At 41.9% G+C, this 26,722-nt stretch overlaps 1 protein-coding gene and 2 long non-coding RNA genes across 4 annotated transcripts in view; 2 read left to right on the top strand and 1 right to left on the bottom strand.

Annotated features, from left to right (window-relative positions):
* LOC146492532 (uncharacterized) overlaps positions 1 to 26,722 on the top strand; it is a 48,170-nt gene that overhangs the window by 2,452 nt on the left and 18,996 nt on the right. The window contains exon 4 of the mRNA XM_085149220.1: positions 226 to 336. Within this exon, the coding sequence (XP_085005346.1) occupies positions 226 to 336 (111 nt within the window). The remainder of the gene's footprint in view (positions 1 to 225; positions 337 to 26,722) is intronic.
* LOC146492534 (uncharacterized) lies at positions 517 to 2,505 on the top strand. The gene is made up of 2 exons (XR_014872060.1): positions 517 to 1,037; positions 1,292 to 2,505. It is a non-coding gene; the product is annotated as an uncharacterized LOC146492534 (long non-coding RNA).
* Positions 4,381 to 25,696, bottom strand: LOC146492533 (uncharacterized). 2 transcript variants are annotated; one of them, XR_014872047.1, is made up of 6 exons: positions 25,121 to 25,696; positions 23,035 to 24,329; positions 22,403 to 22,896; positions 7,648 to 7,719; positions 7,440 to 7,501; positions 4,381 to 5,602 (listed from the first exon to the last, which is right to left on the bottom strand). It is a non-coding gene; the product is annotated as an uncharacterized LOC146492533 (long non-coding RNA). The 2 variants fall into 2 exon arrangements; XR_014872046.1 differs by lacking the exon at positions 25,121 to 25,696 and having other exon boundaries at positions 23,035 to 24,558.

The raw sequence follows: 26,722 nt of genomic DNA, 5'->3' as shown, positions 1-26,722 counted from the left end.
TGAAGCACAATTATTCTGAATCTTGTCAGTGGTTTTTGTTCACAGTTGATACGTATTTAGCTCATCAGATTTCCTGTAGTTCTAACACCTCCACCCACAGGACATGTTAAAGAACAATGGCTGCAAGTTTCTGACTCTTATTGATATTTGACAAAGCAGAGGAAGAAGATTATTTCTGTTCAATGTTTCACTCATTTTATTTTATTTTATTTTGATTTATTTTAGATGCTTTGAACAAGAGTGAATTCAACAAACTTCAAATCAAACATGAAGAATTTCAGACTAAATACAACAAACTGAACCACAGTTACAACGAGCTACAGACTGAACATCAAGGTAAGAAAGTATTTAAAATTAACAAGAAAATACTACTGTCAGATAAAATTTATATTTACATTTATTAACATGTTTTTTTCTATAGAGAGAAAACGACCCAACAGTCAGTTTCACTCATTTTATTTTATTTTATTTTGATTTCACTAAAATATTTTACTAAAACATTTTAACTTAATTTGAATCTTTTTTTCTCTAAAGACACAAAAACCAACCTGACTCAGTTACAGAGCCGTTATGATGAACTGAGTAAAAACCACAGTCAGCTACAGGAAGAAGTGAAGAAGCTGAAGGAGATGATAGAAGGTAATAAAGTTTGAATAACTAATAGAAAACATCAGTGTTACACAGTGATAACCTGATTGTGTCTTTGTTTTGAATCCTAAATGTTTGATGCTGTGTAACAGTTTCTCTGTATAAATGTAAGTTTCAGTTAATTATGAATAAGAGAGAAAACCTGAGTTTAAATGAAGTATTTACAGGGAAAATGACAGGGACCAAAGATTAATGTGATACAACATGACACAAAGTCTGTCTTTAAAACATGTGTTTGACTTTAAGGGAAGTGGTGTCCTGAAGGATGGACGAGATTTGGATGCAACTGTTACTTTAAATCCAGTGAGATTAAAACTTGGTCTAACAGCAGGAGAGACTGTCAGGATAAAGGAGCTGATCTGGTGATGATAAACAGCAAAGAAGAACAGGTGGGTGTGTTTGTTCATGTCTGTGTGATCTTTGATGGAGCTGACAGTCATCTGTTACTTGTGTTTTTGACCTGCTGTCAGTCTGTGACCTGCTTCCTGTTTCCACTCTGATGGATTTCTCTCTGATTTCTGCACAATGGAAGAAAAGTTTCATCACATTTATTCTTCCTTCAGACATATTCACAAGATGATGTCACCACAACAGAAGTGCTGAATTATGACTGGAGACAATATTTGTGTCTCTTCTCAAACAGGAATTTGTCAGGAAATTCAGAGGATACTCCTGGATTGGTCTGGAAGCCAAACAGACATCAGGAGGATCTAAATGGGAATGGGTGGACGGAGCACCGCTGACAGAAACGTGAGACATTAGTTTGTTTCTATTCCAGAGTTATTATTTAGAAGTGAAACATTGATGTTTTGGAAGATAGATCAGCAATACATGAGTTGAGCTATTTTCCAACAGCCCCACAAACTGAATGTAAAGAAAAGCAGAAATCCTCCTTTGAATGAACAGCTGTGCTTGAACTCTCTTCATCTGCAGTCTGTGATGACGTTCAGTTACAACAAGTCAGTTTGAAGAAATCAGGATTGAAACATGTTCAAAGCAGCGACCGACACATTTCACTTTGTTCAATTTGTCTTCATGTTTTTTGTGCTGTAATGTTTCTTTTCTCACAGAACAAAAACTGTTTCAGAGAATTCCTGTCTCTTCTTCTTTGGTGTTTGTAAAACTTCAGAACATATGAAGGAAGAAGCTTCAGTAAATATGACCTGATAGACACACATTTCAAAGTGATGTCTGTAAACAGCTGACAAAACAGTTTCAAACAGCAGAAAGTCAGCTCTGACTTCTTTTTATTCTCCATTTTTACAGCAGGAAGATTTCATATTCATCAAAGCTTGAAAGCTGTTTTAGTGTGCATGATGATTCTCAGAGAAAAGTCTAAAGGAGGGAAAGTGGGCGAGAAACCTGGGAAAGAAATACAGGAAATATTGGAAATATTCCAAAAGAGACTCATATTTATATGAATGTGACAATAGTTATGAGTTTAGTCCAGTTTCATATCAGATTTGATCTCTCTGACAGGTTCAGGAGAAAAGGTTTGTCAGATCCTTTTCCTGGTTTCCGTGGAGTCTGCTGTGACCTTTATGGGAGATTGACACGGTCACATTATTCTCTTCCAATGACCTTCATCTGTGAGAAATGAGTTTGGTGCTTTGATGTAAATGTTTGAATAATCCAACCAAAGACACCTCACTATGAAATGTCCTGCATGAGCCTCAGACTCAGCTTACAGTCTTTACTTGTTCATTCTGCATCATATATTGATTACATATATTGTCCCTCTGTGCTCTGTGCTGTACAGTAAGGTTGGAAGTCATCCACACAAAACCTTGAAGTACTTCATTACTCTGTAGTTCCAGCAAATTGTTCTAATAAAAGTCAAAGTGCAGCTTGTCTTTACTTTGGTTTACTTGGTTTATTCATCAGTCTGTTGGTCCTAAAACTTCAGTAAACGTCTTCTTCAGTTTCTCTCAAACAGCTGAAAGTAGCTGCTTCTTACTTTTAGCTACAAATCAGGAACCAAGAGACTGAAACCAGCACAAATTCAGTTTGTCAAACTTACAACGTGTGAATAAGTGAAGATGAATCCGTTTAAAACAGCTTTCCTTCTTCTTCTTCACTTACATCAAAACACAACTTTACCTTCCTGCTTAGTTTGCAGCGAGCTGCCTGCACAGCGTTAACACACTGAAGGTCAAAGTTCATTTCAGCATGACAGAAAGGAAAAGTCCAGAAACAACAACCCTCACAGTGGACACTGTTAAAGTCTGTTGATTTAAAAAAAATTTTTTAGGGGGCCTAGAACTGAGCCCTGTGGGACACCCCACAAGAGAATAGCAGAGGACGACACACGGTCACAGAGACAGACACAAAAAGTTCACGTAGTCAAGTTCTTCTCTTTCAAGGCTCTATTTTTCACCAGAGCTACAGTATCCAGAGTCGTACGTAGTGAAGAGTCAAAGTTATTAACAAGATAATCGACCTCTGTTGGAGTAGCGTTCAGATAGCTGCTCTGCTCTATGAGCATTGAAGATGATAACAGTGGGTGGATTATATTCTTAAACTTAATTACAGCACTTTCACAAAGACATCTACTGTGATAACGTCTCCACTAGGGATGGGTACCGGTAATAAACGGTAGTAACCAGACCGAAAAGCAGCGCACATTTTGGTGCTTTATTTTCCTGAGATGTCATACACTTCAGATTCTAGCCAATCATTTTACGTTTCCGAGGATAGTAGGCGGGTCCAGGTACGTACGTTCTTTTAGAGCACGTTATTACATTAATGCATGTAAGGTGAACTAGCAAACACCGTCGTAGTTACATGCGGCTGTCTTCTTGTTTGATGGCAGATACTCCCTTCACCCTTCTGGTTAAAAAGGCTAAAATGACCAAAGAAAAAGTGGAAAACCGTTAAACATGAGAGGTTTTTGGACAAAGTTTGTTTTTTCCATTGTTTAAGCTGCTTCCAGCCAAGAGTGAAACCATATTTGCCCCATAGCTGCAGAAAAGGCTAACATTGTTATCTTTTTACAAAAAAAAGCTAAACATGAGAGGTTTTTGGACAAAGTTTGTGTTCTCCATTCTTTAAGCACCGTTTAAGCACCGGCACCGTTTCAAAAGTACCGGTTTGGCACCGGTATCGGATAAAACCTAAACGATACCCATCCCTACTCTCCACTGCTGTGTAATCAATGATTGTAAATGTAAATGTTATCAGGAAATGATCAGACAGGAGACGGTTTTCAGGAAACACTGTTAAATGTTCAGTTTCTATGCCATATGTTAAAACAAGATCTAGAGTGTGATTAAAGTGGTGGGTGGGTTCTGATACATTTTGAGAGAAACCAATGGAGTCTAATAACAGATTAAATGCCATGTTGAGGCTGTCATTTTTAGCATCAACATGGATGTTAAAATCACCCACAATAATTATTTTATCTGAGCTGAGAACTAAATTAGATATAAAGTCTGAGAAATCAGACAGAAACTGTGTGTAAGGCCCAGGTGGACGATAGATGATAACAAGTAAGACTGGTTTCTGAGTTTTACAGCTGGGGTGGACGAGGCTAAGCATCAGGCTTTCAAATGAATTAAAAGTCTTACACTTTCTTATTCTTATATTTTTTATTACAGAAAAAATAGAAACAAAAAATTGAAATTTTTATTTTTAAATGGGGAAAAAGAGTAAACAGAATAACTTATTTAAAGAAAGAACACAATCTTCAAATATACGATGCTTTACAATCCATCATTATTATCAGTAAACGCCCACACAATGGAAGACATTTCAGGATTACAAGAAGAATTTGAGTCTTACAGCAAATATTTCACTGATTCATCCACAGACAGTTTCATCATGTGGACTGAACCTTTTACCGTAAAGTTCAAACTTAAAATCTAGAATATAATTAAAGCATCTTATCCAATCAATAAAGTAATCCTAGCTCGTGCTGAATAAAAGTAGAAATTACCTTGGAAACAGAACTTTTCAAATTAAGAGCTTACATGTAAATGCAAGAAAATACTGAAACACAACATTTTCCAGATTTCTGCCCTAAATTTCCCACAGAAAAAGTTTCTCTATTTTCAAACAAAGTTTCACTGCAAATGAATATTTAAGGCACAATAAAACAATAAATGTATTTACACAGACAGACTGTAGTTTTTGTAATCATCTAGAAGTTCACTCAATTTGGCCAAAAACTCATAAAAGCCATAATAAAAAAGGAGATAACCAGTTTATGCCACGCCCCCATTACAATGATCACACCAGAGTATCTAAAATCATGTAACTCTCTCAAGCACCTGAGGTCTCGCTGTTTGTAAAGGTCTGATTCATTAAGCCAACTTACAGTGAAAGGGTTAAAGCACCAACCTTCACATTACATTTATGCTTTGTTTAGTATCCAACCATTTTATTTTATGTATTCACTTCTAAATATTATGATTTTAATTATATTTCTCCTACATAAAAACATTATATGCATTAATAGACGTCACACTAAAACATTTTCTTCCACCTGCCTGGAGCTGTTTCCTGCAGAGGCAGCAGGTGTGACTGCTGAGCTCCGCCCACTTTATCAGATGCAGACTTTAGCGTCTGCTTTGTGTCCAATCGGTATGAAACTATTCTCACAGGTGCATAAACCAGTGACAATGTTTCAAATATCTTTACAAACATGTTTTCAGATTTATGATTTACTCTAAAAGTTTTAAACTGATCAAAACTGACTCATAAATTTTGCTGTCATGAAGGTTCAGATTGAGGAAGCATGAACACTTTTAAAACCCATTTCATGGAAAGCTAAAGAACCACATTATACCTCAGATTTTTAATCTGTAAAGTGCAAAATAAACTATTTATATTTATCATTATTATTTTTAATTATTGTAGCCTGTATGCCAATAATCTAGTTCATGCGAGCCGTGAAACTTGATGTAGCTGAAGATTCAGGATGACTCCTGGGCCTGACCTTGTTTGTCAGAATCAGCTGCAGAGAGGAGCAACAGTATTATTTTACATGTAGAGTAACAGCAGGTTCTCAGTGAGGGATGCACCAACTTAAACTCTTATGTGTAATCACACTGAACTTTTTTTTAACTTTAAATCAGTTAAATATAACAAAGACTTCAACAATAGAAACCTACTGATATTTATTAGAAAATGTAAAAGTCCAAAAAATAAATAAATTAAAAAGTCATCACATTCATTTGACCTCATCTCATTTCACTTTAATCGGTCTTTACAGCTCACTGCTCTTATTTACACTCACACTAGTGTCTTCTTTCAAATAAAGTCTCTAAAGTTTGAAAGGGAACATAACGAGAGAAACTGAAAGACACACACACTGAACTTCAGGTAAGAAGTTATGACCTGCAGTTTATCTGGTCAGATATAAACCAAGTTTAGGTGGAGTTTATTTTTGTTGTGCTGACTTTTTACAGTCAGTTACAATAACTCGTACTGCATGCTAGCTAGCATGACGGAGTTTCTATACAGCTGGGTGGTGCTATGATGTTACTGATGTTGAACTTTATTTTATTTATAAGGTTAGTTAGTAGAGTTTCCAACCGTCCCGTACAAACGAAATCGTCCCACATTCAGAGAAAATATTACGCGTTTCGTGTTGAGCTGAAAAGGAACAGTTTGTCCCGAACTTCAGCTAGAATGGAAAAAGACACAAAGCTGGAGTTATTCTGTCGTTACGCTGCACAGCTGCCTCTTCCCCTGTCATTCTCTCCCCTCTCTCGCCTGTTGCAACTTCAATCATGAAACTGATCAATGATCAGCTGATCGGCTTTTCTCTCTTGTTTGTTTATCACTTTGCGCCAGAAACAGGAAACCAGCTGATGTCGCTAAACAACAGCAGCACGTTTGATCAGCTGTTGTTAGAATTGATTTAATATTAATTTCTAGCATCAGCTGATGTTTGCTGGAGCCACAGCTGTAAAGCTGCTGGTCATGATGGTTTGGATATGTGGTGAGAGGGAAACATGAAGATGAAACCAGGAGATGTCCTTACTGAATCATCAGAGCTGAACAGGTGATGGAGAAACAGGTTTACCTTTTAGGTGACATGGATGAGTTGAAGGGAAGTTATGAACTGTTTCTGTTTTCTAAGTAGCTGACAGCTGGTAACTGTGCAGGGGAGGATCTAGCAAAGTTTTGCCAGGGGGCCAGGTAGGGCATTAACAGGGAAAAGGGGGGCACAAAGAAATACTTTTCTTTCTTACTCTCATATAAAATATTTAGCTTTTATTAAACAGTTATCTGAATCTTACAACCAAAGTTTGTATATTAATTCACAATATTGGCTGTAGACCATTGTTAATCATTCAGAATAAAGAATAAAGTAATGCTACAAAGCGTGTTCATGCAAACATTGTTGGTCTGCCGTGGTACAATGGGACTTCTGCTCATGAACCTCTGTGCACAGCGTCTGCAAATCGGGGCTGTACGAAGTCACCTTATCTTTACACAAAACTGTGAGCTGTCATCTGTGAGGCGCGAGCGGTGTTTGTTTTTACCATAGTTCATGGTGGAGAATGGCTGCTCTGCTGAGTTTTGCTCTCTGTAGCCGTATGAATGGCAAACTACACTGATTAGCAGCGGCATAGGCACACTTAAAATTTCTTCTGAAATTTTCGCTTTCTAGTTAGTACAATAATTCCAAATGTCATAATCATCACGTTCATTAATGTCTAACAACTTATTGATCCAGCTTTGCAAGACCAATATCAGGCTGGTGCATCCCTCTCCATATGTCAACTTTCTAATATCCTAAATTAACTCATTGTGAATCTGTGAAGCACATCTGAGACACTTACGAGAGATCAGTCAGAGACACCAGAGTCAGAGCTATCGTAATCACTGTCTTGGTCAATGGACACTGTGAAAGGAAAAAAAGCACAGTATTCAGCTGCAACATGAGTTTAAAATCAGTCAAACCAGAGTACAAAATTATGTAACTTTACACACAAAAATTACACAAAAATATTACACATTGATACAACACGTTAGCTGAGAAAGACTTACTGTTGCTGCCTCTGAGAGCTTTGACTTCATCAGAGTCTTCATCAGCCTCCTCGTCATAGTCAGTGTCCCCTCCTAGAAACACACACACAAAATGTTAAAGTTCATCCTTTGTTGTATGTGCTGCTACACTTCCTGTAAAGACGACAAACAGTTTGAGCTGAATGAAGCAAAACACCAAACTTAAGCCACAAACTCATGTGATGTTAGTGATAATTTGTTTCTGCAATTCACTCAATTTGTCCCAAAACTCATCAAGGCCTTATTAACAAAGAATCAACTACTGTCACCCCATTACAATGATCACACCTGTGTACCTTAAATCCTCATAAGCTGTCCTGTGATCTCACAGTTTGTAACACTCATGTAATTTACTGTCTATTAATTTTATTTAAGATGTATTTTGGTTCTATGTTTTATTGTAAAAAGTATATATTGTGATTGTAAGCCAAACAAGGGACAATGGTTGAGATTAGCAATAGCTATAAGAGAGTGATATTATACCCCTTATGTCAAACTGAGTGATTTATGAACCCCTAGAATGATTTATGGTCCTATGAAATAATAAAGTAATAAAGGAAGTAATAAAAATATGATATTCATAAAAATATGCTAGTTCATAGCTCATTGCTTTTTCCCCCTAAAAAGAACTAATTGATTATTTAAGTTTCTTATATATCAAATAGCATTCTTTTATTTTTTTAATCCATTAAAAAAAAAAAAGTTTTTATTTTTTTTTATGCTTAAAAAACGCCATCTGGTGGTGGCTCAGCGTGTGTGCGAGGGCGCGTGCCCGAGGCCGTGTGTCTGTGTCTCCGGACTTTGTGTGTCTCGGGCTCCGTGCTTATGTGTGAAAACGTGTTAATAATACATAGTAAATTAGTGAAACTGTTTAGTTAAACTTGTGCTTTTGTTCAGTATGGCCAGAAATACAGGCTCCATGCCTTTGGGGAAAACTTTATTTCAATTTATATGCATTTGTTTAATCCGGACAAGGAGATTTAGAATAAAACTCAGAATCGTGAAAAAAAAACAAAAAACTCTGGCGATCCCTAAAAAACGCACCGCGGCTCCCAACATAAAAAACTCTTTTCTCCAAAAAAACCCCTGGTAGGTAGCCCCTCTTTTCCCCAAACCTTATATTTCAGAAACAGGGGAAAAATCCTGAAAAAATGCTCCGCGTTTTCTCCAAAACACCTGAAAAAACCTTACTCGTTTTTCTCAAATTCACCCCGATCCTTAGACTAAATAACCAGGGAAAAACTCCTGAAAACCCTGCTAGCTACCCCTTTTATTCCCAAAAACCTTATATTTCGGAAACAGGGGAAAAATCCTGAAAAGTCCTTAGTCTGTTTTCTTCAAAACGATCCCTCTTACCAGCTACCTCATTCAACGCAGAGTCTAAGTTCTCCCTTTGCTCTTAATCAAACCGCTTCCAGAGCACAAATATTTCCTGCTTGTTCGCTCCACATCTGCCGCACAATGATTCTGGCTATTCGTTCAAAATTTCCGCCAGAGACCAACTCCGCCTAACTTCGCCCCGCTGCCAATCACATAACAATGGGGCGGCTCCCCTCGCACCCCGGTTAGCCATTCGGCTGCAGGTCCGATGGAGGAGAGATTCAGGCTCAACACCGGTGGGCTTTGGGGCTATGCTTTCAGCCTTAGAGAGAGCGAAATCTATTTCTACCAGCTAAAAGCGGGTGAAAGTTTTGGTCACACCGCGGATCGCCTTTACTTTGTCTGATTGGGGTGTTTTGAGCCTCATCGCTACGCCCGAAGTGCAGAAGAGCCTGCGGGAAACGAGCTCGCAACAACCACGAACCAGGGATCAATAACTGCCGTCGCTTTCCCTATGTGCATATCATTCGGTAAGTGTTAATCTTCCTCTCTAACTACATTTTTGCATTTTCCTTTTTACCATTCTGTCAATCCTTTCATTTAAAAAATATCACAATGGTTTGTAACACGTACAATACACCATCCGTCCATCCATTCGCTTCCGCTTATCCTTTTTTCACAGGCTCGTGCGGTGCGCTGGAGCCAATCCCACGTACAATACACTTTAAAATATAGATAAGCTCGACTTTAACTCCCGTAAAAGTTTATACATTACATGTCTACATCACCTATCATGGCCTCATCAGGTATCTCATATCATCTTGTTATTGTTATGTTATGCTCCTTTGATATTTTGCTAGTTTGCGTGTTTTAAAACTCTTTTTGTTTTTCTTTATATTTTCAGACTCTGATTTAAGCCAGATGTGTTAACCTGATCGCTGCGAAACACCAGCACTGCGTGGATTTTGACCGCGAGTGACCGGATGTTGTTTCCGGCCTGAGGTTGCCTGAAATGCCGTGAGGCACGTTTGAAAGATTGAACCCGAGACCAACTCCGCCTCCAAGGCGTGCCTACCTTAAGCTGCCACCAGTGAGATATCAGAGCCGGGCTCCACATATCCAATCAGGAGCACGAGCAAGACAGCTTTTGCAGACTCTCCAGAAATATACAAGTCCTTACCAACTGCTCTGCAACCCAGTGTTTCTGGTCCCCTCACTAACATCGCTTTTTGAGATATTTTTTATGAACCACCAAAAAAGCAATTTTACCCCACAGTACCTTTTCAGTGATATCTACAAAGGTGTACTCATTTCTTTGTTATGGTAAAAAATTGATTCTATTCTATTCTATTCTATTATGTAAAAGTCCAGACCCTCTGAGGATTATCTGAGTACTTCTAACATTACACAAAGCAAAGGTCTCCATCAGTGTTCATGAAATGCTGGGTTTATCCTTCTTGTGAGGGAGCTGCTGGTGAAGATGGAAGGTCGCGCGCTGGACGGATCAATCGGTGGCCGCGTTACAGGACGCACTCGACGACGCAGACTGGGACATGTTCAGAAACAGCTCCGACAATGATGTCAACGTGTTTACGGAAGCGGTTGTGGGATTCATCGGGAAACTAGCGGATGATACCGTGGAGACAAAGACTATCACAACGTTTCCCAACCAGAAGCCGTGGGTGGATAAAACCATCCGCGACGCTCTGAGATCCCGCACCGCTGCCTACAACATGGGACTCACGACGGGGGACATGGACCCGTACAAAGCCGCGTCATATAACGTGCGGAAGGCGGTGAAAGAGGCGAAGCAGCGCTACGGGAGGAAACTAGAGTCACAACTCCAACAGAGTGACTCTAGGAGCCTGTGGCGGGGACTAAGGACAATAACGGATTATAAAGCACCAACAACCGGTATGACGAACACGGCCGTGACTCTGGCAAATAAGCTGAACACTTTCTATGCTCGCTTCGAGGCTGCAGCTAAGGACTCCAACGATGCTAGTGCTAGCGGCGCTAACGGCTGCAGACAGGAAGATACTGCCAGCACCGGAAACGTGCTTGTCATCTCCGAGCATGAAGTAAGGAGAACCTTCAAGAGAGTGAACACCAGGAAAGCAGCAGGACCAGACGGCATCCCAGGTCGTATCCTCAGAGACTGCGCATACCAGCTAGCTCCTGTGTTCACTGAGATATTCAACATCTCTTTATCTCAGTCGGTGATCCCCACATGCTTCAAAGAGTCCATCATTGTTCCTGTCCCAAAGAAACCCCACCCTGCTTCTCTCAATGACTATCGCCCTGTAGCCCTCACCTCAGTAGTGATGAAGTGCTTTGAACGCCTGGTCAGAGACTTCATCATTTCTTCACTACCAGACACACTGGACCCACTACAGTTCGCTTACCGTCCAAATCGTTCCACAGACGATGCCATCTCTCATCTCCTCCACACATCACTTACTCACTTGGACACTAGAAGGGGGAATTATGTTAAAATGCTCTTCATAGACTACAGCTCTGCATTTAATACCATAATTCCCTCCACACTCACCACCAAGCTGGAGCATCTGGGACTCAGCTCATCTATGTGTCAGTGGATCTCCAACTTCCTAACTGGCAGACCACAGGCAGTAAGGATGGGCGGACATGTCTCAGCCTCCACCACTCTCAGCACTGGAGCCCCCCAGGGGTGTGTTCTGAGCCCCCTGCTGTACTCCTTGTACACATATGACTGTGTGGCCACTACCAGCTCCACCACCATCATCAAGTTTGCTGATGACACCGTCGTGGTGGGCCTGATCTCTGACAACAACGAGACGCCCTACCTGAAGGAGATTAGGAATCTGGAGAACTGGTGCCAGAGGAACAACCTCCTTCTAAACGTCAGTAAGACAAAGGAGTTGATAGTGGACTTCAGCACTAAGCAGGAGAGGAACTACCAGACCCCCGTCATCAACGAGTGCCCAGTGGAGAGAGTGGACAGCTTCAAATACCTCGGAGTTCACATCACGCAGGACCTGTCATGGTCCTGTCACATCAACACCGTGGTGAAAAAGGCCTGTCAGCGTCTCTACCACCTCAGACGCTTGAGAGACTTCCGACTGCCCTCCAAGGTGCTCAGGAACTTTAACATCTTACAACATCTTAACCTGGTTCGGGAACAGCACCATGCAGGACAGACGAGCTCTACAGAGGGTTGTGCGTTCAGCTGAGCGCACCATCCGCTCAGAGCTCCCTGACCTGCACTCAGTCTACAGCAGGCGGTGCTGGACCAAGGCCAGGAAGATCGTGAAGGACCTCAGCCACCCCAACAACGGACTGTTCTCTCTGTTGAGGTCAGGAAAGCGATTCCGCTCCCTGAAGACCAACACAGAGAGACTGAGGAGGAGCTTCTTCCCACAGGCGATACGGTCTCTCAATCACACCACCACACAGTACTGACCCACACATATAGTTCTTACACACACACTGAACATTCTGGACATTGTTTTGCACTTCATCACTTAAACCACTTTAAGCATATTTGCACTGCACAAGACACTATATAATGTGGATTGCACAAGACTGGACATTATATTCCTCATTTCCAGTTAATATTTGTACAGCTGCTGTTATTGTGTGTGTATATATATTTATATTTATATTTCTTCATACATTTTATATAGTTCTATACTGTGTATTTTGTTGTACAGTTATTTTATTTTATTTTATTTTATTTTATTTTTTATTTATTTATTTTTTTTCGCCTGTCCCATTTGGTTCTTTAGCCGTCAGAATTGTTGTCTGAGGACCAACAAGGATACCCAATGGATTTATTTTGCCAAATGGATCATCATGGCATTGCCGTATTGGTCCATTTGATCGACCTTTGTTTTTATTATTTATTTTATTTTCAGTTGTTACAGACGGGACAGACATGAGTGAGGGATAGGAAAGATAGAAAGAAAGAGGAAGGAAAAGAAAAACAGAAGGGGAGAGGGACAGTGAGAAAGGGGGGAAGAAAAAATATCTCCGGGATCACCTGTTGAGAGAAAAAGAGTAGAAAACAAGCAAAAAAAAAAAACAAAAAAAACAATGCAACATACTATACACAACACCATCGCATTAATCTAGCTAAGTGTAAACAGCAGTAAATACTAAATATTGAATGTTGTTGTGCAGCACGCAGGACAGACAGCGCACAATGTGCTTTGAAGTAGCAGCCAAGAAAGGTGTGATTTAAGTCTACGAATAGTGAACACCCATGTGCACACCTGTGTGGATCGGCGCGCTTGTATTCAAATGGTTTCCCCATGTAATGGTCTGCTAGAGGATGTAGAGAGCCATAGCCCCGTCCCCCAGGGCATGAAGCAGGCATGGAGGAGATCCAGGCCCCAGACATCCAGAGGCCCCAGAGTGCAAGAGCCCAAGGAGGACCACCGGAGGGGCATCCGTGCCACCTTCATGGGAAGGGCTGAGGATCCCCAGATGAGGGGTCACCCAGTAGCCACCGGGCAGAAGCTAGAGGGGGCTGCACCGGCGTGCCCGCCGGCTCTGCCGGCAGCCAGCTGTGCCAGAGTGAACCGAGCCGCAGGCACAGAGGCCGGAGGCCCGAGGGCCCCCCGCGCCCCGGAAGAGGCCTGACCGAGCAGCAGGCGCCAGGCCCCGCCAAGTAGTCACCGGGAGTGAGCTGGTACATACCTGAGCGCCCAGCCCCGGACACCAAGAACCACCAACGCACCGACCCCTGAGGGCATCAGTCACCGGCAGGGAGTGTGGTGAGGGGAGATAGGCCTCCACACTTTGGAGGGCCTTGGAGTTCCCAGAGAGGTGAAGTCTAAGACCCGACCTGACATATAGACACAGACAAACAGGCACACACAGACACAGACATGCATTCCCACCCTCATGCACACATATACAAACACTCAGCACTCACCCAACGCAGGAATAAACGTAAATGGACATGTACACACAATCACACTCCCCAAACATACTCTATATCCCGGGTCCAGGTATCCTCACCCCCAGAGATGGAAACGGCACCCAGACCCAAGAGATGTTACCCTTCCCTCCGGGGTGGAGGCAAGCAGGCCGCCCCAGGCTCCGCAGCAGCAGGGAGGCCAATCGGACAGCCAGCATCTCTTCCCAGCCCCCCCGCCCCGATGGCTAGCAGAGAACAGGGGTGTGTTAAGACCCCATACCTCCCTCCTCCCGCTCAAGTGTAGTGTTGCTGCGTGTTGCTCTAAAGTGTATTTAAAACAAGGGAGAGCATGGTGCTGCTGCCAGAGAGCAGCAGGTGTTAGCACGGCCCCTCCCGAGAACCCTCAATGTCTACATGGATTTAAAATTGAGAGGTGGGCACCGGCGCCAGAGGCAGGTTTGAATACACAGACCGTCTACTGGACGCCGTTAACGTGCCCACCCTCAAGGCCCTATATATATATATATGTGTGTGTTATGAGAGTGTAAGTAATGTGGATGTCTAAGTTGTGAGATAAAATTGAGGCACAGGTGGCCAGAAGAGGACAGAGGGGGGGGGAATGTCTCCCCTGCACCCAGGTGACACACCCGCACCCCAAAGCCCTACCTGTGTGGGTGGGTGTGGTGGAGCGTGAAGAGGGAGGCAGCCGGGGATGGGGAGGAAAAGAAGGGAGGGGAGGGTGTCCCTCCCTAGGGCCAGCTCCCCCGCTGACCCCAATATGCACCCCCGTCCTCTGGTATCCACCAAGGCAAGGGAGCCCAGGCCCATCCAGACCGGGGCCTACGGCAGCAACACCGCCAAGCCCCACAGGACCCGGGGCAGCCCACTCCACCCCACCGCAGAGGAAACTGTACCCACCCCAACATTCAATCATCTCCCAGACTACACAAGACACAGACACCCAGGTTAAGTTTATTCTCCACCTCTCCTATGTCTCTCCCCCACCTGCAGAGTGGACTCCTGCAAAGATGGAACAACCTCCCTGCCAGTTCAAGAGCCCCCCGGTTAGGCCGATGCACAAGAGGCCCCCTGCGCCAGGGCTGAGCCCCCGTGCACCCACCCGCCCACAACCTCGGCGACACACCGACGAGGACCGAAGCCCCCAAGGCCCAGCCAGAGCCCCAGCACGGAGGCAGTTATTTTATTTTCAACTTTAATTTATATATTTTATCTTATTCTTTCCCAGTTAAATTTACCCTTCATTCTAATTTGTGTTGCACAGTTATCTCATTCTTAACTTAATTTTTATATTTTATTTTATTTTATTCCTTCCTGGTTAAATTTACCCTTTTTTATTTTCATATTTATTTCCTATCTTATTCATAGCCTTCTCTTTTTTTCTTTAGGTCACGAGCAGTTGTCCAAGCATTTCACTGCATATCGTACTGTGTATGACTGTGTATGTGACAAATAAAAAATTTGAATTTGATTTGAAGATCACGAGCCCTGCTTGATCCCGGCGATGAGTTTCAGTCTTCCTGGTGTTTCTGAAATGATGCCTCTCACTGTGGGTCAACAGAACATCTGGCACAGGACAGCTGTAATGAAAGAAATTGAAGAAGTTTTGAAAAAAAAAATCTTGGAAATGCCGTTTTTCCAAGCAGATTTTGTATTTACTTTTCTTTTGCCAATCAAGATAACTAAAAGTATAATTTTCACCAAACAATTACTAACCTTGTCATCTCCTGCACTGTCTGTTTTGGGCTCTGGGCTTGTCCTTCCCAGCGCTCATGAGACTGCTTTGCTGCACTGTGGTATGAGGTGCTAACCTGTTGACAGTGTTGGGAAGGTTAATTTTAAAATGTATTCCACCAAAGATTATAGAAGTAATGTATTCTGAATACTTTACAACTACATGAATGTACTATTGCTGTGTGATTTATTACTATTACTGAAGGCTACTCGCCATACCAATACCAACTAGATGTTAAAATCATAATATAAATGAGTAACAGTAGGTAGACATTAGGTAAGGCTGCACTTTTTGCAGCGATCTCGTGTAGAAAACTATTCCGCGCGTATATAAAACAGGTCAGCGGCTCCGAACCGTAGTAAAGGGACCTCTGGCTAATACGTCGAGTTTGTGTCGGGCTTGTAGCTGAAAACTAGATTTACTTTGTTGTCTGGGTCAACTTTGCTAGTGAGAGACAGAGAGAGGCATTGAAAGGCTGCTCCAACGGAACTTATTGTTTTTGGAGGAAAACACGAACACGGTGTACAGTCGAGTTACTTACAACTGGGCTCGTCAGGCACTCTTCTTGGCTGCAGTGGTTATTATTATATTTACATGCTTCCAGCTCCCGTTTCTGCTCCGTGACAGCTCGTACTTTTCCTTTTTCTCCCTCCCTCGCTCACAGACACATAACGGGTATGGCAGTCCATTCTCCCTGCAGCACGGACTACACTGCCCATGAGGCTACATTGTTTAGGGCGATGCCTGTAACACTCTGCTATTGCCTTCATTATTAAATTATTTCAACAAACTAACTGTATTCTCAATATCACCTATTGAACGGTAACTGTAACGGATACATTTACTCATATTTTGTATTTTAAATACGTAACGCCGGTGCATGTATTACGTTACTGCCCAACACTGCCTGTTGATGAGATCTTGTGCCGTTCCTAAGACACCGGCCTCCAACTCCTAAAGAGACACGGGTGTCCCTAAATTTAGCTAATATTAGCTTCGGGCTAGCTTGCTACGATGAATGGGCTAATACCAGCATTTTACCACAACTTCACCAGATGTAGCTAAAAAAAACTAAACTAATACCCAGGCCAGTGGGACAGCAAGGAAAGTTGACAAAAATGATACTTACTTGCGGTTTGGAGGGTCCAGCTGAAATTGAAGCAGCCATTGAAAGATGGGAAGAGAGAAAGATGGCAGCTTGGTCAGCACTAGTGGCCTCTATAATGTATGCAAATACACGCTGGTCGGATTCCCCGCCCCAGCGCGCCCCCAGACGCCAAAACACTTTGATTGAAACTGAAAAATGGTTTGAAACCGAAAAAAATGGATTGAAAAAAAAAATTGTAAGCGAAAACAAAACAATTACAGTTTCAACCAAGTGTTTTTCACTATCATTTTTTTTTTTGTTTCAATACAAGATTTTTCAGTACATTTATTTCAGTTACAATATTTTTTTTCGGTTTCAATATTTTTTTCGGTTTCGTTTCAAGGTGGCATCGTTCTGATTCCACAGAAATGTCCCTCAAAAAAACCCAGTCTGCACACAAATACGCAGAATGTTAGATGTCCACATTCCTTAAATGTCCTTGTTCCTAATGTCCTTGGTTCTTTTTAAATATTAAAATAAATTTGCATCTTGTGACACATAAAAGTAAATACACTGGCTGCAGCTGAACTAGCAGAACCAAGAAAGGAAAAAACACTAAACACTCATAATAAACAAAAGTGTCACAACATTGCAATACTATGAAAACACATCTTAAACATAATTAAACACATTTACTACTATTCTGACTGGTTAGTTGTTTTTTTCAGTGCATTAAACTGCAATAGCGGTGCTAAGTGAGCTAGGCTAACTCACCAGAATAGTTCAAAAAGTTCGAAGAAACACTCCGACTCCTTCGAGGTAGGTACCCGTCTGTGGTTCACCGCTAACGACAGCTCTCTCACAAATATTAATTGAACCTCTTTTCTCTCTTTCAACTGGGAAAAACCGTGCTCCGCGGCAGCATGGAGTTTTTCCTTGCCGTCTTTGTTCTTCTACACCACACACCGCACACCGAGCTGCAGGTGATGCCTTCAGGGCAAGCCCGGAAATTAAACTATCAGACAAGAACTACGATGCATTCAAAGAACCCTGTACTTCTGATTGCTGTAAATCTTACCAGGGTTACATTTGTTTCTTTTTTCATTCTAGCTGAAGTCAGGGACAAACTGTGTTCCTTTTCAAATCAAATCAAATGACTTATAGTCACATCACATGTGCAGTTACACTGGTACACTACATGTGAGTGAAATTCTTGTGTGCGAGCTTCACAAGCAACAGAGGTGTGCAAAAATACAATACCATAAGAACAAGCAAAATATAAGAATGGCTAAATCTGAGAATTCTATGAATAAATATATGTACATATAAGAGTGTATGCATATTACTGAATGTGTATACTAAATATGTTTTTCTACGTGTGTATATATATGTGTGTGTGTGTGTGTGTGTATGTATACATATTTTACAAATTAAATAGAGTAAACAATAAAATAAAATATATAAAATATACAGAGGTTGGTAGTTGGACATGTGCAAAACAAGTGGCATTTATATACAGTGTGGAGTGCATAATGTTGAAGTTCCAGTAGTGAAGGTGAGGTGTCTATGAAGTGTTCAGCAGTCTGATGGCCTGGTGGAAAAAGCTTCTCTCAATCTGCTGGTTCGGGACTGGATGCTGCAGAACCTCCTTCCTGATGGAAGTAGTCTGAACAGTTTATGGCTGGGGTGACTAGAGTCCTTGATGATCCGCTTTTCTCAGGCACTGCTTCCTGTAGATGTCCTGGAGGGAGGGAAGCTCACCTCCAATTATCCGTTCAGAGCACTGCACTACTCTCTGGAGAGCTTTGCTGTTGTAAGCGGTGCTGTTGCCATACCAGGTGGTGATGCATCCAGTGAGGATGCTCTCAATGGCACAGCGATAGAAGGTCCTGAGGATGCGGGGGCTCATGCCAAATCTTTTCAGTCTCCTGAGAAAGAAGAGGCGCTGTTGCGCCTTCTTCACTGTTTTGTTTGTGTGTACTGACCACAAAAGATCCTCAGCCAGATGTACACCAAGGAAGCAGAAGCTGCTCACTCTCTCCACAGCAGCACCGTTGATGGTGATGGGGGCGTGTACTTCTCTGCACCTCCGGAAGTCCACTATCAACTCCTTTGTCTTTGCGACGTTGAGGGTGAGATGGTTGTCTTGACACCAGTGGGTCAGGGCGCTGACCTCCTCCCTGTAGGCCGTCTCATCACCGTTGGTGATAAGACCCACCACTGTAGTGTCATCCGCAAACTTCACAATGATGTTGGAGCTGTTAGTGGCTGTGCAGTCATAGGTGTAGAGTGAGTACAGGAGAGGGCTCAGTACACACCCCTGTGGACAGTGTTGGGGAGTAATGGAATACATGTACCGCTGTTACGTATTTAAATACAAAATATGAGTAACTGTATTCTGTTACAGTTACCGTTTAAAAAGGTGGTTTTTAGAATACTTTTACTTTGTTGAAATAAATGGATTACACGGCGGTACTTCCCTGTTTCATATTGTAGCGGGTCAGGACTGTTTGGGTTTTGTTTGACAGCTACGTTCTGTTGTTCCAGGCGGCAGCGTTACGGTTGCCATGGTTACAGGGTGACGCTCTCGCTCTGCGTGTTTCCTCGGTGAGAGAGGCCTTTTTGTTGTTGTGCTAAGCTAACAGGCAGAATGCAGAATGTAGCATCATGGGCAGTGTAGTCCGTGCTGCAGGGAGAATGGACTGCCATACACGTTATGTGTCTGTGAGCGAGGGAGAAAAAGGAAAAGTACGAGCTGTCATCGAGCAGAAACGGGAGCTGGAAGCATGTAAATATAATAATAACCACTGCAGCCAAGGAGAGAGCCTGACGAGCCCAGCTGTAAGTAAGCTATTAAGACTCGACTGTACACCGTGTTCGTGTTTTCCTCCAAAAACAATAAGTTCTGTTGGAGCAGCCTTTCAACGCCTCTCTCTGTCTCTGCTAGCAAAGTTGACCCAGACAACAAAGTAAAGCTAGTTTTCAGCTACGAGCCTGACACGAACCCGTATTAGTCAGAGGTCCCTTTACTACGGTTCGGAGCCGCGGACCTTCAGTAACAGTAATAAATCACAGCAATAGTACATTCATGTAGTTGTAAACAGCATGATAATATATTAAGTAATCCAAAGTATTCAGAATACGTTACTCTCATTGAGTAACGTAACGGAATACGTTACAGAATACATTTTGGGGCATGTAATCTGTAATCTGTAATGGAATACATTTTAAAAGTAACCTTCCCATCACTGCCTGTGGAGCACCAGTGTTCAGTGTGATGGGGGATGAGGTGATGCTGCCCAGTCTGACCACTTGGAGTCTGTCAGACAGGAAGTTAAGGATCCAGCTGCAGAGGGAGCTGCTCAGTCCTAGATCCTGCAGTTTCCTGTCCAGCTTCGAGGGAACGATGGTATTGAATGCTGAGCTGTAGTCTACAAACAGCATTCTCACATACGCGTCTCTCTTCTCCAGGTGTGAGAGGGCAGTATGTAGTGTCAGGGCTATGGCGTCATCGGTGGACCTGTTGTGGCGGTATGCAAATTGTAGAGGGTCCAGTGAGTCGGGTAGTGCAGAGCAAACGAAGTCCCTGACCAGCTTCTCGAAGCATTTGCTCACAATGGGGGTCAAGGCTACAGGTCACCAGAAGTTCAATGAGGAGATGGTGGAGGATTTGGGTACAGGGACGACGGTGGCCATTTTGAAGCAGGCTGGGACTACAGACAGAGAGAGGGAAAGGTTGAAGATGTGTGTAAACACTCCAGCCAGCTGAGCCGCGCGTGACTTCAGGACGCAGCCGGGAATCCCGTCCGGACCAGTAGCTTTGCGTGCGTTCACCTTCCTGAAGCACTTCCACACATCCTCCTCAGACACAGTGTGCACACTGACGTCATTTACCGCGTAATATTTTCTCTGAATGTGGGACGATCCCGTTTGTACGGGACGGCAATTGGTAATTTATTTCAACATGTGAACAATATACAAGTACATTTAGAAAAGAAAACAAGAAAGAAAAAAAATACTATACAAATTACATACAAAAAAAACGTTCTGATTAATTTACATGTTGAAAGGGAAGAAGTAAACACTTATTTAATCCCACCCCTTTGCCATAAATTATCAGTTAATATTTAGTCAGCTTCCTTACTGATATAATTTGTAATACAAATAGTGAACAGATTTCTGATATACTATATACTATAATATCACATCATGAGTTTTGTGTTTGTGGAAAAATGCACCATGTCGACCAATTAAAAAATGATATGGCAACATGACATCTGGTTGTTTAGGAAGAGGTGACGGAGAGAGAGAGAGAGAGAGAGAGAGAGAGAGATTAGTGACGTTCAGCGTGTTTGCAGTGTGTAGTTAGTGTGTTGTCTTGTGTAGTTAGTGTGTTGTCTTGTGTAGTTAGTGTGTAGTGTTGTGGATAGTTTTGTGTTGTGTGTCAGAACAATGAGGCGACTGCTGTCTCCAGGTAGAAACAGGAGTGATACACCTGCTGCTGTCAGACCTGCAGGTATCAGGCTATGATGTTTCCTTTATAGTGGACAGAAATATTTGCAGTGGCACAAATAATTTGTGGCATCTTGTTGAAGAACAGCTGATTGTTCTGTAAATAGTTTGAAATGGTTATTTAAAAAATCAAGGTAAAATTAAATGGATGCAAATAACTTTGTTGTTTGCAGAACTTGTGCATATGATTTTAAAATTGACAGTTTATATTTGCATTTAAAGTTATGAAATATGATCATTAAACATGTTTGTGGTTGTTACAGTTTTTTTGTCTGATTTTGATCAATTGTGTTAACACAGTTTGTCAAAATGAAAACATGACTGTAAATTCAGACACGTGAGGTTGTGCTGAAAACAATGAGACCAAACAAGGCAAATAAATAGTTTTTAAAGGTGAAATGTGGAGGAAACATCAAAAGTAGTTGGACCCCAGAGGGTTAAACATTTTTTTAAAGTAACACAAAAGTTACTTTTCAAGTAATTAATTACTTTTAGAATCTAGTAACTCAGTTACTAACTCAGTTACTTTTTTGAAGTAGTAACTATTACTATAATTAATTACTTTTTCATAGGAACTTGCGCAACACTGCTATCTACACACTCCAAACACACGAAACATGACAAATCTCTCACATCTCAAGACTCGCTCTCTCTCTCTCTCTCTCTCTCTCTCTCTCTCTCTCCACTTTATCTCGGCTGTAACATCTGATGATGTAAAATGAGGACACGAGGATGCGTGGCACATTAAATGTTGCACAACGTATTTGTGAGTTTCATATCAGATAAGAAAAACATTTTCAGAAACCGTTCAGATGCACTTTTATCATGTTGTCCTATAAATTTGTTCCATCATGTGACTCGGCTGTCATATAAACACTTCTGTGTTCTTATTTAGTCACAGATCAGATCATCACATCTGTCAGGACAGAAAAACTAGCAGCAGTAAAAAGTACTGCAGAGTCTCAGGTTCGTGTTCAGCCCAGGTTCTGTGCACTAGAAATATTATAAACAGTCGTCTCCATACCACAGTTTGCTTTCAGTAAACACCGACGGCATTCATTGATAGCATAGCACATCCATGTTAGCAGTCTATAAACGATAGTTTAGCATATATTAGCACAGGTATCAATAAAGGACTACCGTATTAAACACTTTTACTAACCTCAGGCAGACGGACAGGCGCTCTGCAGGTGGGATTGAGCGCCTGTAGTTGGTGTCTAGGCGGGCGATGCTTGGACCAACGCGGGACAGCAGGTCCTCAAACTGGGTGAGGGGAAGACGGCGATATCGCTGAAATCGAACGTCATCCAGGCGCAGCTCCTGGAGCAAGTGGTGAAACTCACCAAACTGCTCACGCGTCTGAAGGACCTGATGGACTCAGGTACGGCGAGGACGTCCTTAACGCCGCTGCTCTGCTCTCCACAGTAAATAGAGAAGGGCGACTCTCTCTTCAAACGCTAGCTCGACAGCTGCCATCTAGCAAAGATACTGGTCTAGCACAACTTCCTCCCACATCCCTCCCACATTTCCGGTTCACACACGTCAAAATATGCAATTTTGAGCCCTGCTTGATCCCGGCGATGAGTTTCAGTCTTCCTGGTGTTTCTGAAATGATGCCTCTCACTGTGGGTCAAGAGAACATCTGGCACAGGACAGCTGTAATGAAAGAAATTGAAGAAGTTTTGAAAAAAAAAATCTTGGAAATGCCCTATATGTGAGAAGCAGATTTTGTATTTACTTTTCTTTTCCAATCAAGACAACTAAAAGTATAATTTTCACCATACAATTACTAACCTTGTCATCTCCTGCACTGTCTGTTTTGGGCTCTGGGCTTGTCCTTCCCAGCGCTCATGAGACTGCTTTGCTGCACTGTGGTATGAGGTGCTAACCTGTTGACAGTGTTGGGAAGGTTAATTTTAAAATGTATTCCACCAAAGATTATAGAAGTAATGTATTCTGAATACTTTACAACTACATGAATGTACTATTGCTGTGTGATTTATTACTATTACTGAAGGCTACTCGCCATACCAACACCAACTAGATGTTAAAATCATAATATAAATGAGTAACAGTAGGTGGACATTAGGTAAGGCTGCACTTTTTGCAGCGATCTCGTGTAGAAAACTATTCCGCGCGTATATAAAACAGGTCAGCGGCTCCGAACCGTAGTAAAGGGACCTCTGGCTAATACGTCGAGTTTGTGTCGGGCCCGTAGCTGAAAACTAGCTTTACTTTGTTGCCAGGGTCAACTTTGCTAGCGAGAGACAGAGAGAGGCGTTGAAAGGCTGCTCCAACGGGACTTATTGTTTTTGGAGGAAAACACGAACACGGTGTACAGTCGAGTCTTAATAGCTTACTTACAGCTGGGCTCGTCAGGCTCTCTTCTTGGCTGCAGTGGTTATTATTATATTTACATGCTTCCAGCTCCCGTTTCTGCTCCGTGACAGCTCGTACTTTTCCTTTTTCTCCCTCCCTCGCTCACAGACACATAACGGGTATGGCAGTCCATTCTCCCTGCAGCACGGACTACACTGCCCATGAGGCTACATTGTTTAGGGCGATGCCTGTAACACTCTTAAATCATTTTTGTATAATAATTTTTAGAGGCTCTTATTGCGTGTTTAGTTTGGGTTTCCACCGGCGTGGAATTACCAAAAATAGAGAGACCATAGCTTAACTTATGAAACAGGAAAATACCGCCATGTAATCCATTTATTTCAACAAACTAACTGTATTCTTAATATCACCTATTGAACGGTAACTGTAACGGATACATTTACTCATATTTTGTATTTTAAATACGTAACGCCGGTGCATGTATTACGTTACTGCCCAACTCTGCCTGTTGATGAGATCTTGTGCCGTTCCTAAAACACCGGCCTCCAACTCCTAAAGAGACACGGGTGTCCCTAAATTTAGCTAATATTAGCTTCGGGCTAGCTTGCTACGACAAATAGGCTAATACCAGCATTTTACCACAACTTCACCAGATGTAGCTAAAAAAAACTAAACTAATGTCCAGTCCAGTGGGACAGCAAGGAAAGATGACAAAAAATGATTACTTACTTGCGGTTTGGAGGGTCCAGCTGAAATTGAAGCAGCCATTGAAAGACGGGAAGAGAGAAAGATGGCAGCTTGGACAGCACTAGTGGCCTCTATAATGTATGCAAATACACGCGGGCCGGAATCCCCCCCCAGCGTGCCCTCAGACGCCAAAACAGTGCCAGCAGATTGAAACTGAAAAATGGTTTGAAACCGAAAAATGGATTGAAACTCAAAAATTGATTGAAACCGAAAAAAAATGGATTGAAACCGAAAAAAAAAAAAAATGTAAGCGAAAACAAAAAAATTACAGTTTCAACTAAGTGTTTTTAACTATCAATTTAAATATTATAAAATATAAAATATTTTTTTCGGTTTCGTTTCAAGGTGGCATCGTTCTGATTCCACAGAAATGTCCCTCTAAAAAAAAACAGTCTGCATACAAATACGCAGAATGTTAGATGTCCACAATCCTTAAATGTCCTTGTTCCTAATGTCCTTGGTTCTTTTTAAATATTAAAATAAATTTGCATCTTGTGACACATTAAAAGTAAATACACTGGCATTAATGTGCATCACCCGCAGTTACAGCTACAGCACAGCTATTGCGCGTGAACTGCGCATAACCACTTAGCTGGCTGCAGCTGAACTAGCAGGCCCATGAAAGGAAAAAACACTAAGCACTCATAATAAACAAAACTGTCACAACATTGCAATACTATGAAAACACATCTTAAACATAATTAAACACATTTACTACTATTCTGACTGGTTAGTTGTTTTTTTCAGTGCATTAAACTGCAATAGCGGTGCTAAGTGAGCTAGGCTAACTCACCAGAATAGTTCAAAAAGTTCGAAGAAACACTCCGACTCCTTCGAGGTAGGTACCCGTCTGTGGTTCACCGCTAACGACAGCTCTCTCACAAATATTAATTGAACCTCTTTTCTCTCTTTCAACTGAGGAAAACCGTGCTCCGCGGCAGCATGGAGTTTTTCCTTGCCGTCTTTGTTCTTCTACACCACACACTGCGCACCGAGCTGCAGGTGATGCCTTCAGGGCAAGCCCGGAAATTAAACTATCAGACGAGAACTACGATGCATTCAAAGAACCCTGTACTTCTGATTGCTGTAAATCTTACCAGGGTTACATTTGTTTCTTTTTTCATTCTAGCTGAAGTCCGGGACAAACTGTGTTCCTTTTCAAATCAAATCAAATCAAATGACTTTTATAGTCACATCACATGTGCAGTTACACTGGTACACTACATGTGAGTGAAATTCTTGTGTGCGAGCTTCACAAGCAACAGAGGTGTGCAAAAATACAATACCATAAGAACAAGCAAAATATAAGAATGGCTAAATCTGAGAATTATATGAATAAATATATGTACAATATAAGAGTGTATGCATATTACTGAATGTGTATACTGTTACGGATTCAAATATTGAGGAGGGATACAGGAGGAAAACCCAAAATAACCACACTGGTCCGGCCGGGTCAAGTCAAACGATGATTTAATGAACACACGCGTGGGAGATGGACACCATACATCAGACAGCATCAGATCTCAAAATGGTGGAGCCTTGATCAAACTCTTATAGCCTCTAGTGGCCCCCACCTAATCATCAGAGCCTAAACATTCACATTCTTTCTCTCACACAGCGCCTAAGCTACAACCTTGGCTCCCTGTTTATCTGCTCCTGCTAAGATGGGGCAGTATGCTCTGTTCTCTTCTAATCAGACAAATGAGGTGATGACTTTCTGTGAACAATATTTCCTATAACTCAGCAGTATAATGCATCATAAAACAATATCATTCATTCACAATAAATCAGCAGTCTAATATAATGCAAATCAGTTTACCAAATGTAATAGTTATCACCTTCTTCTAATTCAGGAGCATAATGCAAACTAAAACTACATAATAATTCACAATCTTTAATTAGGGGTCTAACATGGCATAAAATAATATCATAATCCGACAATTCCCCCTGATGAGCTCTTTAGACATAAAGAGCTCACTTACACCCTGCAATCCAGTGTTGCCGGGTTCATTTCTCCTTACTCCTGAGGCCCTTTGTCCCCCTGTTGGGTGAACCATATGTGAGATGACCTCTATGTTTGCGCAGTTCAGATGCAAGAAAAACTTTTATTACAACAACAACAGTAGGTACAGATGATACTCCCATCACTCCCCAGTTCTCCCACAGCTTTATTTCGGTGCTACCTTATACCCTCCAAACGTACTCAGACTAGAACCTCTGTCCGAGGAGCTTTTAACCTTTATTTTATGGCTGTAGGCACCAGTGTCTTCCAGTCGGGTGATCTTCTACTCTTGTTTCCTTCAACATCAGGGGTTAGACAACCCTTCAGTCGTTGCACAGATCAGGGGATTATTCTGCCCCGATTTCAAACAATGATCTGTGTATTCTGGGA

Source organism: Neolamprologus multifasciatus, chromosome 22 (genome assembly GCF_963576455.1).
Source record: "Neolamprologus multifasciatus chromosome 22, fNeoMul1.2, whole genome shotgun sequence".
NCBI classification, from domain to species: domain Eukaryota; kingdom Metazoa; phylum Chordata; class Actinopteri; order Cichliformes; family Cichlidae; genus Neolamprologus; species Neolamprologus multifasciatus.
The sequence above is the reverse complement of the archived record's forward strand: the minus strand, read 5'-3'. Positions and strand labels throughout refer to the sequence as shown.